The 12,395-nt window shown below is 36.5% G+C and overlaps 1 protein-coding gene across 4 annotated transcripts in view; it reads left to right on the top strand.

The window, feature by feature from the left end:
• Window positions 1-12,395, top strand: part of NDC80 (NDC80 kinetochore complex component) — a 60,456-nt gene that overhangs the window by 16,614 nt on the left and 31,447 nt on the right. For all 4 annotated transcript variants that reach the window (XM_039243183.1, XM_039243185.1, XM_039243182.1 and 1 more), the window contains 4 exons: window positions 1,943-2,036; window positions 3,248-3,354; window positions 4,074-4,218; window positions 6,797-7,002. In XM_039243183.1, coding sequence (XP_039099114.1) covers window positions 1,943-2,036; window positions 3,248-3,354; window positions 4,074-4,218; window positions 6,797-7,002 — 552 coding nt within the window. The remainder of the gene's footprint in view (window positions 1-1,942; window positions 2,037-3,247; window positions 3,355-4,073; window positions 4,219-6,796; window positions 7,003-12,395) is intronic.

The following is a 12,395-nucleotide window of genomic DNA, read 5'->3' as shown; positions in this document are numbered from 1 at the left end:
GTTAAGCATCAGATTTTGGCTTGGGTTATGATCTCCCGGTTTGTGAGTTGGAGTACCATGTTGGGGCTGTTAGCACACAGCCTGCTTTGGATCCTCTTTCTCCCTCTTTCTGCCCCTTTCTGGCTTATACTTGTGCACACGCTCTCTCTCTCTGTCATAAACAGATGGTCTAAATTGGTTCCCAAACCGTACTTTATTGGAGCCTGAACTATGTAACTAACCCTACCCTGTTTCCTAAAATAAGCAAATTTACATGTGTAAATAGAGCAAACACCAACTCCAAGGAATAGTTTATAGTATTAAAATTAAACATTAATGTGCCCTAGTACATGTAAAAGATCCATCACCATGCAGGTCCCTAAGAAGAAAAACTATTTTCTGTTTCTAATTCTAATCTACACTCTTTCGAGCATTTGACTTGAAAAGAAAGTGGCAACAACTTTAGTTTTACCTTTTATATCTACCTGGGAAATAATTCAAAGAGGTGTCATAGAGTTTTTTTGTTTTTTGGGTCTTTTTAAACAGAAAGAAACCATACCTTTTACTACTTCAGCAATGACCCCTGCTGGTGAAGTAGTTAGAAAGCCTTTGATCCTACTCTTGAGAGAATTTTCCTCCTGTGTTGCAATATGTGTACTGGACAAGATTTATTCGTACCTCAGTTTTCAAGCCAAATATAATTACAACATTTATTAAGCATTAATTTTTTTACATTTATCCTAAAGGTTAAACCAGTAAAAGTTATTCTTGCTATTTTAACTATTATTTCAGATGACAATATACAGAGCAACACTTTGGAAATTATGAAGAGCTGTTTTTAATTAAAGAAGGTTATCAAAATATCCAATTTCACCAGATTCTTAGCCTCAGCTTTGTAGATCCAGAAACTCAGTTTGTTCCTGGCAAAGCATTTGACTGCAGAAATTCAATTTGTTTTTTTAATCTGCAAAGTCGAAATTGACCAAGCTTAAAGAAACTGATTCATTGTCACCAAATTCACAAGGGACGGATCTGAAATAGAATGAAAATTTATTAATCATCAGCAGTATACCTTTCCAGTTAGAAGAATTCTCATACTGCCTATTCAGGGTGTCCTTTCCATATGAACCAAGTAATATAAAGGTTGCTTAGTTAGCAGAGAGTCAGCCCAAAGGGAATTGGTTTGTCCTGAGGGAGATATCTTTCATCTAGGGTTTGGAAAATTCTTATCAGCCATCCTCACCTCCTAACAAAGTGTGCATCTTCAAAGTGACCAAAACACTACATAACTACAAACTGTAGGGTTACTTTCTCTTGGATAAATATTAAGAATGCCAGTATTCTACTGTTTAGATCTCTACTAACCATGCCACTTTTGAGACTGAAGTAACAATATAATTATAGCTTTCATTCTGGTTTTCACAGCTTGACTTTGTCAGTTTAACTGGACTTAGGTGATCATCAATTAAGTTTTTCATAAGGTTCATTCATAGGGATGATCTATTCCTAAAGATGAATGTGCATTTTATGTTGAATTATGTTTTTTAATATTTATTTATTTTTTGAGAGAATGAGCATGAGCAGAGGAGAGGCAGAGAGAGAGGGAGACACAGTATCCAAAGCAGGCTCCAGGCTCTGAGCTATCGGCACAGAGCCTGACTCAGGGCTCTGACCCACAAACCATGAGATCATGACCTGAACCGGAGTCAGGATGATTAACCCACTGAACCACTCAGGCCCCCTGAATTATGTTTATTAATAAGCTTCCTTGTTTGACCTCAAAAGTCTATGCAATGTAATTATATATCCTAGACATTTCTGTCTCATTTATATGAGTTCATATAACTACTTCATATTCTTGATTATTATTTTTTAAATTCAATTTTAAATTCCCACTTAGAAAAATGAAACACACTAAATAAAGAATAATGGCTTTGTCTTTAAATCTCCTTAACCCAATCAGTTGTTTTTGGATTACACCATAAAATGCTATGAGAGTTTCATGACTGGTGCCGACAGCTTTGAAGAGATGAATACAGAGTTGCAGTCAAAACTGAGTAAGTGTTCTCATTCCTAGTGTACATGCTTTTAGTCGTGTGTTAAACTATATTCATGGAGCTGTCTTATTTTACCACACTCATTGTTTATATGAGCTACTCTAAATTTATTTGGATGCCTACTGATTTTTGTCCTCATTGCTTCTTTGATGGAGAAAAGTGAGAGTTAAGCAGAAAGAATGCTGTTAGAGTCAGACCTGAGGCAAAACCCCTTCCTGGTTATGTGACCTAAACAAATTAATTAACCTCTCTAACAAAGTTTTGCAAGATCAGGTGGCCATGTACCTAAAGTGTCAAACACACTACCAGGAACACAGAAGACAATCACCAAATGTTATTCCTGTGATGTCCCTATAATATTCTTGCTTTAGTGTATGAGAAATTAAAGTTAATGGACCATTATATTTCCAAGGAAAGAAATTCTTTATTTTTCCACTCTGCAATCATCTAATGACATCTAGTATTTACCAATTAACTCTAAAATGTTCCAGAGGTTATTTTACATTTTTTTCCTTTTATTGACATAGTCTTGTATATAAAATAGAGTAATAAGTAAAATAGATACATTTAAGATGTGTAAAGCTATTTTTCCAATGGAATCAATCCAAACAGGAGAGTATCACCTTGCCACTACTGGCAGAAAAGGTGAAAGCATTTCCCTTATGTTTCCATGGGATGTATCTTGCTGAAAAAACAGGACAACTTCTGCTTGTCCAACATAAGAAAGGGAGCAAGGTTAAATGATGTTTCATTTTAAAAGAAAAAAATTCACAGTGGTATAATGCAAAAGACATTTAGTGAATTCTTTGGTATTTCTTTTTATAATTAATTGAGCCAATTAATAGTATTTATTCAAACAGTATTTATTATATGCCAATAGTGAGCAAGCCACCCTTTAAGCACTGAGGATACAGTAATGAATAAGAGATAGAAAATCCCTGCTCTGTGAGGTTACCTCTAATAGAGACAATAATCAAATAACTATAAACCAAAGGGTGATAAGTGCTACGAAAAAAAAAATAAAGTAAGGTAAGGGGATAGACAGGGTAGTGAAGGGAAAGGTTTGCTATTTTAGAGGGTAGTATATCCTTCACTGGTAGTATTTTGAGCAAACCAGAAGGAAGTGAGGGAGAAAGCAATGGTGAAAACCTGGGGGAAAATGTTTCTAGGCAGAATTGAGATCTCACTAAGTTTTGGGGTTTTCTCTCCAGAGGATTTATTTAATGTGGATGCTTCCAAGCTGGAATCATTAGCAGCAAAAAACAAAGCATTGAATGAACAGATTGCAAGATTGGAACAAGAAAGAGAAAAAGAACCGGTTAGTAAACATGCTTATCATCAATAGGCTTATATACTTAGCTCTTTTGGATTTTTGGATCTCCTTAAAGCATGACAGCTATTTCTTTCCCAAAAAAACAAATAACAAAATAAGCTTCTTTAAAGCTAATTTTTTTTATATATGACAGAACTCCCTATGAAAACATGTTTAGTATCTCTAGAGCTTTGTTTTCCCTTGTGATCTATCAGTCTTGTACTAATGGTGTTCAGAATATGATGAAAGAGTCTAACCTACTTACATAAGACCAAAAAGATCTTTGAACAAGGTCCCCATGTTAGACACCTCTAGGGAGCAGTATTTACAAGAAGCCCTGAGTTATGTAGTTAATGAAAAGGGAATGGGAAGTGGGTTTATATAATATATTCTTAGAGCCTTCTAAAAGCTAAATAGTAATATCCAGATATCTAATTTTATTTTATGTATGTATTACTGAACTATCTAGACTGTTGTGTAAAATGTCAGATTTTAAATATTTGTGCTTTTTCATTCTGGCCCTTGACTTTTTGTATCCCAAACTGACTTCCTGAAAAGTATATCTTAATTAGGTAGTGATGCCAAAATTTCCTTTTATTTCTTTTGACTTCCTCTAAAAGTAAAAGGAAAATTTAATATATTTTAAGATGAATTTAAATAATATTGTGTAACTTTAAAGTTTGGAATGGTTATCAATACGAATAATATGTTCTTTTCTTTTAAAGAATCGTCTAGAGTCATTGAGAAAACTGAAAACTTCCTTACAAGCAGATGTTCAAAAATATCAAGCATACATGAGCAATTTGGAGTCTCATTCAGCCATTCTTGACCAGAAATTGAATGGTCTTGATGAAGAAATTTCTAGAGTAGGTAAGCACAACCAATGCTAAAAGAAGACATTCAAACTGGAATGTGGCCTGCCTGGGGTTTATCATGTACAGAGAGAACTTTGTCATCCATATCTTTTCTCCTTTAGTGGTGAATGGGTATAGCAGGCTACCAAGTTTTCACTGCCTTCTACATATATTAGTTTTCTGAAGCTGCCATTTAAAAAAAAACAAACCCACAGATTTGGTGGATTAGAACAATAGAAACTTATTTGTTCACAGTTCTGAAGGCTAAAAGTCCAAAATTTAGCATGGCTAAGCTTCCTCCAAGGAGTCTAGGAGACTCTTCCAGCTTCTGTTATTGATGGCATTCCTGAACTTTTGACCATGTCACTTCAGTCTCTGCCTTCAGCCTCACATTGCCTCTTCTGTGCATCCATCTCTCTTCTTCTCAGCCTCTATCTTTTAAGGACGTTTATGATGGCATTTAGGACCCACTAGGTAATTCAGGGTAATCTCATCTCAAAATACTTAATGTAATTATAACTGCAAAAAAAACCTTTTCCAAATAAGGAAATGTTTACAAATTCGAGGGATTTTGACTACATATCTTTGGGTGACCATTAATTAGTCAACCTTCTATGCCTTCCAACGTGTTTTCAGGTGTCTGATATTTTTGAAGCAGAGAAGGACCTAACTTAAGAACATATGCTGCCTAATATAAATATTTATTCTATTCCACCTCATAATTGTAAACCAGATTCTTTCATCTTTGCTGGCTTCAATCTGCTACAATTGTCTTATCCTCCATCGCTGCCTCCGAGGCTACTTGGCAACTTAAGATGATTGAAAAGTAAGGTGAAAAAATGGAAGTACTACAATTCTCTATAAGCAAAAGCCCAACTAAAGAAAGTTTGTTTATATCCTTGTGTGTTCCTAACCTTGTTTTCATAAGAACGTATCAGTCATAAAACTTTAAAAAAACTGGCACATGAATTAATTGATAGTTCTATAGTGCCAGAAGGAGAGCAAAGGAAGGTATCCATAAATGGCAGAGCCATTGAATGGCACTTTACCAAATGAATAACTCTGTAGACCCACTGTGCTATTTTTCGAGGTGTTTGCCTGCTTCAGTTTTATTCTTGTAGGATTTTATAGCCTGTATCTGCCCCACATAGGATTTGTGTAGGTAGTCCTTAGGATATTTGATTTAATTCTTAGTCTATGGAATATTGACCATCTGTCAAGTGAAGGGTAATATTTATCTGGGGTATTTGCTAATTCAGTTTTTTTTTTTTTTTTTGTAAACTCTGATTACATAAATTAGATTTGCTCTAAATCAACTCTAAATAATTTACACTTGGTTCCTAATGTTTGTTCTCAATGAGGACAAGAAGCCACAGACTAATTTTTTATTACAACAATGTTTATGATTAAATCAATAATTTACAATACAATACTCTGTCTTCCTCATTGGTGTTTAATCAAGACAATATTCATACTTTCTACTTTTCTTGTGAGAATTTTTTCCCAACAATTGCAAGCTGAAGGGGTGAGAGAGATACTTTAGCAATCATTTACCATTCCATATTGACTTAGTTTGAGATAATAATTTGATAACATAACCTAAAATGTTTTTATTCTGAGTATTTTAATTTTCTTGTTTATTTAAAGTCATTTGTGGCCAAGAATGAAAGAGACCTATTTAAACTGTATAGATACTGTACATTGTGGATTTTTTTGTGCAGATTCCTGTGATAAATGTAAAAAATTTTACTTAAGCCAACTATTAATTTATTTTGAGCTCATGTTGGAACTTTCCAAATATAGTGCTACAACTGAATCGTAACAGAGCCAAGATCTTGATTCTGTTAGCCCTTGAGATGATTCTCTTGGCCCCTTTGGTCATGAACATTCTCCTTCATCTATCCCAGCCTGCTTAAAAGTACTAGGTTATTCTTTGTAAGTTATGAATAACAAAAGGTTGGAAAACACTCTTCTATATAACCCCAAGTATTTTAAGTTTAATAACTTCTCTTCCTTTTGCATGATCATTTCCTATTTGTCTGTAAGTACCATTTTGCCTTAGTACAATATAGTCATTTTTTATTGTAAATTTTGGTAAATAGACAAAGCAAGAACTTAAACCACTGTAGGTACCTAATATCTAATCAAGCTACTGAAAATGTCAATGAAATAAGAATAAAGTGATGTATTTGAATATAAATTTTTGTTTGTGAAAAACTTGTGGGTTTTCTGACTTACTGAAGAGAATCATACTGGAGTATTAAAAGCCTTTGAACTGAATATTGACAGACTATCCCTCTTAGGTGTGGTAATTTTCAATCCTAATCATTATGTGTGGGGTCATATTTTTTTCATAGAGTACTTCTGAAAATCATCACAAGCCAATAGGGAAATAAGTTTCTAACATAAAACTTTAATTGTATCATTTTTCAGAAATGTGGGATAAAATGGAATTATCCCTCCACAAAATAAAAGAAAAATATACGTGTACATAACTTGGAATTTTAGACATCTTAATCAACTCTATTAAATAATGGTATCAATTTCTTTGTAGGAATTGAAAGCTCTTAACAAATTTGTTTTCTTCAATGCAGAACTAGAATATGAAACAATGAAACAGGAGAATACTCGCCTACAGAATATTGTTGATAACCAGAAGTACTCAGTTGCAGACATTGAGAGAATAAATCATGAAAGAAATGAATTGCAGCAGACCATTAATAAATTAACCAAAGACTTGGAGTCTGAACAACAGCAATTGTGGAATGAAGAGCTAAAATATGCCAGAGGCAAAGAGGCGGTATGTCATACCATTTTCAGAGTGGCAACTCAGAACTGAAATTTGCAAAGGCCTATCCCTGTTAAGAAAAACAGAGTGGGTAGAATAGATTGGCTAAAAAGGTAAAACTATTTATTTTTTTTAAATCCTTTTTCAACTATCGTTATAATTTTTTCTCCATCCAGCTTTCCTTTTTTTTTTTTTTTTAATGTTTTATTTATTTCTGAGAGAGAGGCAGCGTGAGCAGGGAGGGTCAGAGAGAGAGGGAGACACAGAATCTGAAGCAGGCTCTAGGCTCTGAGCTAGCTGTCAGCACAGAGCCCAACGCAGGGCTCGAACCCACAAATCGTTAGATCATGACCTGAGCCAAAGTCGGACGCTTAACCGACTGAGCCACCCAGGCGCCCCAAGGTAAAACTTTTTAGCATTAACATTTTACTAAAACCCACTCACCCCAGTCAACTCAGTAACATCCCAATTTCTCTCAGTCAGATTTAAGGTAACCTCTATTTTTTTTTTTTTATTTATTTTTTTTATTTCTAGGAGAGAGAGAGAGAGAGAGACAGCGTGAGCAGGGTAGGGTCAGAGAGAGAGGGAGTCACAGACTGAAACAGGCTCCAGGCTCTGAGCTGGCAGTCAGCACAGAGCCCGACGCGGGGCTCGAACCCACGAACCGCGAGATCATGACCTAAGGGAAAGTCGGACGCTTAACCGACTAAGCCACCCAGGCGCCCCAGGTAACCTGTATGTTTTAGCAGTGAACAAGAAATAAGCAAAAAGCCTCTAAGGCCATAAAAATAATTTTCATAAACCTCATGCCTTTTATTCTAGAAGATGGAGTGAGTCAATTCTTCCTTTACTTATTTACTATTCAAACATTTATTTAACACCTGCTGTGTGCCACTTCCCATGCTGGGCTTAGAAGAAGACAGACTCAACTCTCCCCTCAAGAAACTTCCAATCTAATTGATATTTTTCTACCATGAGGTCAGACCTCCAACAGATACTTGCAGAGAGTACTGAGGAAGCATATAGTTAGTATACCTAACCCAGATGTAGTGTGTGTTGTGTGGGGGAGATATATGAGGTGATTTTAGAAAGGCTTCCTTGAGAGGTGCCTGGGTGGCTCAGTCATTTAAGCATCTGACTTCAACTCAGGTCATGATCTCACACTTAATGAGTTCAAGCCCTGTGTGAGCTCAAGCCCCGTGTCGGGCTCTCTTCTGGAGAGAATACCTGAACTGAATTGGGAAGGGTGAGAAAGTTAATTTGGCAAGGATAGGGGAGTCAGCAAACAGAAGTATAAGGGAAAGCTTAGAAAATAGCATGATGCCCTCTGGCATCAGAATCTTTTTGGGGTGCCTGGGTGGCTCAGTCAGTTGGGCATCCGACTTTGGCTCAGGTCATGATCTCACAGCTCATGGGTTCGAGCCCCACGTCAGGCTCTGTGCTGACAGCTAGCTCAGAGCCTGGAGCCTGCTTCGGATTCTGTGTCTCCCTCTCTCTCTGACCCTCCCCTGATGACTCTGTCTCTCAGAAATAAATAAAAAACATTAAAATAAAAAAATAAAAATAAAAATCTTTTCATATGGCTTGAGCTTAATAGCAAGGGATAGGTACACATAACAAAAGGTAAAGACTCAAGAGAGAAAATGTGAACCAGACAATAAAGATTCTTTCCATATTTAATGGGGTGCCTGGGTGGCTCAGTCGGTTAAGCGTCTGACTTCGGCTCAGGTCATGATCTCATGGTTCATGGGTTCGAGCCCTGCGTCGGTCTCTGTGCTGACAGCTCAGAGCCTGGAGCCTGCTTCAGATTCTGTGTCTCCCTCTCTCTCTGCCCCTCCCCTGCTCACACTGTCTCTCTGTCTCAGAAATAAATTTTAAAAAATTAAAAAACTTTAAAAAAAAATTATTTTCATATTTAAAAGTTTGGACTTTATCCTGGAAGCTCCAAGAAGCCCTTAAGATTTTTAAACAGATATAATAATTTCAGAAAGATCTCATTTTTGGTCATGTGAAAAATGGATTGGAAGGGAGCAAAATAGATAAGGATCTTTGGCAGCAATGTGGTGAGAATTTATGAGCTGAATTTAGATAGTGCTAAGGGTAATTCAAAGAAATGGGTGGACTCTGACTACTTAGGTAGAGTGAATAAGACTTGATGAAAGAGAAGGGATACATTCACAGTGTCTGGCTTGAGCAATGAGGCAAGCTATAGTACCACTCACTCTGGAATAGAAATTGCCAGTCAGGAATGGGGATGGTATGCTTACCTGTTGTGTCTATGGGGTGTCCAAGTGAAAATATCAAATAATCTATTATGAGTCTGAACCTTAGCATAAAATAATCTAGGTTTGCAATGTAGATTAAGTAAAAATCAGTATATAATGTACTTGAAGCCATAAGAGTAGATGAATTCACCAAGGAAAAATGCAGAGGAGGAAGGGAGCACCAACATCTTGAAGTGGATGAAGGTCCCTTAAAAAGAAGCCTAAAAGAGACTGTGGACTAGCCAGAGAGATCAAGAAGATAGAAGCTGAGAAAGGAGGAGTCAGGAAGGAATTAACAGTGTCAAATGCAATAACAGGATTTAAACATTTCTGCCAGATTCAGTAACAGCAGTCACTTGTAATCCTTACCAAAACAAAATTATTTGACTTTATTTCAATTTTATAGGTAGTAGATTATCCTTTTAGCCAACATTTATCCTTTTAGTTGAGAAAGGGGGCTCATTGGCCATATGAATTTCTAGGTAATTAGAGCCTATCCTTATTTTTGTTGGAAGTCCCTTATAAATGTTTCACACTTCTGCCTTGCTTAGCTATGCACTATTTTTCTCTTTTTAACATAGCTCTCAATAGACATGAACTTTTTCTTAATGATTCAGCATAATTATGGGAATGACACCACTGTATTCTAAAACAGTAAGTTAACAGGTTGTCTAGGGTCCAAATGTTTTCCTATTAAATAATTCCAAAAATGATCTTTTCTGCTACATACACTATTACATTCCTAAAAAAAAATATGTAATATGTATCTTTTAAGAAAAATAGTAAAGCATGTCTTTCAAAGGACTCTCTTTTTTTTTTTAAGTTTTATTTATTTTGGGAGAGAGGGAGGAGCACCTGGGTGGCTCAATCAGTAAAGTGTCTGACTTTAGCTCAGGTCATGATATTGCAGTTCATGAGTTCAAGCCCCCCGTCAGGCCCTACTCTGACAGCTTGGAGCCTGCTTTGGATTCTGTGTCTCCCTCTCTCTCTGCCCCTCCCTGCTTATGCTCTGTCTCTCTCAAAAATAAGCAAACATATTTTGAAAGAGAGAAGTGCATGCTGAGGAAGGACCCAGAGAGAAGGAGAGAGAGAATCCTAAGCAGGCCCTGCACTGTCAGCACAGAGCCCAACACGGGGCTCAAACTCATGAACCTCAAGATCATGACCTGGACCAGAATGAAGAGTCAGACACTTAACTGACCTAGCCACCAAGGTCAGTCTCTCTCTCTCTCTCTCTTTTTATTTATTTTTTTTTTAATTTTTTTTTTATTAATTTTTTTTATTTCTAGGAGAGAGAGAGAGAGAGAGAGAGACAGCGTGAGCATGGGAGGGTCAGAGAGAGAGGGCGTCACAGACTGAAACAGGCTCCAGGCTCTGAGCTGGCAGTCAGCACAGAGCCCGACGCGGGGCTTGAACCCACGAACCGCGAGATCATGACCTAAGCGAAAGTCGGACGCTTAACCGACTAAGCCACCCAGGCGCCCCTCTCTCTCCCTTTTTAAATAGATAAGAACACACTACAGAGTTTCAAAATTAAATTTTGGTTTGAAGTTATCTACCTGAGTATTTGTTTATCAGTAAGTATAGTACTAAAATTAATACTTCACTGAGAAAAATTTAATCTCTGTTTTGCTCCAACGGTAATGAGGTTTTCTATCCTACTACTTCAAGCACTTTCCTTAGTACATTACTTCATAAATATATTTACCACTATTGTTAAAGTAAAAAAAGTAGTTCAAAGAAATCAGCTGTTTTTGCCCAAGAAGACAATACTGGTTTTTAATGCTGGTCACCTTATAAAGTATGTTACCATTATAAGCATAATACAAATAGTTTCTTAGGTTTTAACTGTCTTGCATTTTTAAAAGTCTGTATTTTATACACCTATGTATGTAATTCTTACTATGAAATGGACAGTTCAGCATGAACAATAAGCATTGTCTCCTTTTTTAGCCCTATTTCACCATATTTTTGCTTTGCCTTGACTATCTGTACTCTCTCAACCTCCTGACCCTCTAGGGAATCTCTGTCCCTATGTATCAAGGAGAAACATAGACATTTATAAGTAGATTATAGTGATGATCCCAAAAGTCTTTGAACCTAGAATTTGGTAAACCTCATTTAACCCTGGATTTGCCATTGCATACGTATGTGACCTCAGCCTGTTATCTAACCTCTCATAGCCTCAGTTTCCTTATTAATAAAGTGAGATGTGGCTCAGCTTACATCAGTGAATCTGAAATGTGTTCAACATACATTAATGAATATATTTTATCTCTCAAGCACTGTATGGAAAAGGGAAAGTTATGAATCTCCAGACTAGGTGAACTCTTAGAATTAGCTGTATAAAAATACTGTTTATTTGGAGGATCAGGCTAAAAGAAGAATATTATTTAGGAAATAGGTAAACAGTGATCTAATCAGAGTCAGAGTAGGCCATAGACCAGAAAACCTTAGGGTACTAGGTGCAAGAGAGATTAAAGAATGATAGCAGAATGCAACAGTTCAATATAAACCTTTATCCATCATCTTTTTTTCCTGGACTAATTTTTATTCCATTTAGATAAATAAAATGCTGGTGAAGAACAGAAGCAACTACCTCTAAAACCATTTAGTATAAGGACAAATAGAGCTACATATCTTAGTACTCCCTAGAGAGCTACTATATTACAAATTGGAGTAGTTGAAATTATTTCCTACTCATTAGTAAGAATCTTCAGTATAATATATATCTACTAAATGCCAAGCACTGTTAGATCCTGAGAGGATGCAGCTGCTTTCATGAAGCTTACAATGAAAATAAATATGTCAGGTAGTAAGAAGTGCTATGAATAAAAATAAAGTAAGAGGATTAAGAAATTCCGGGGGCTATATTAGAGCAAAAGCCTTTCTGGTGATGTAATTTGAACAGAGCCCTGAAGGAAGAGGAGACCAGGTAGTATGGAATTGTGTTACTAAAATATTTTTGTTAAGGGGGGCCTGGGTGGCTCAGTCAGTTAAATATCCGACTCTGGACTTTAGCCCAGGTCATGACTTCACAGTTCATGGGATGAAGTCCTGCTGTCAACACAGAGCCTGCTTGGGATTCTCTCTCTCTCTCTCTCTCTCTCTCTCTCTTCCCCTCCCCCGCTCATTTTCTCT

This window comes from Hyaena hyaena, unplaced genomic scaffold (assembly GCF_003009895.1).
Source record: "Hyaena hyaena isolate Hyena2069 unplaced genomic scaffold, ASM300989v1 scaffold_222, whole genome shotgun sequence".
NCBI classification, from domain to species: Eukaryota; Metazoa; Chordata; class Mammalia; order Carnivora; family Hyaenidae; genus Hyaena; species Hyaena hyaena.
Note: the sequence above shows the minus strand (reverse complement) of the source record. Positions and strands in the feature narration are given on the sequence as shown.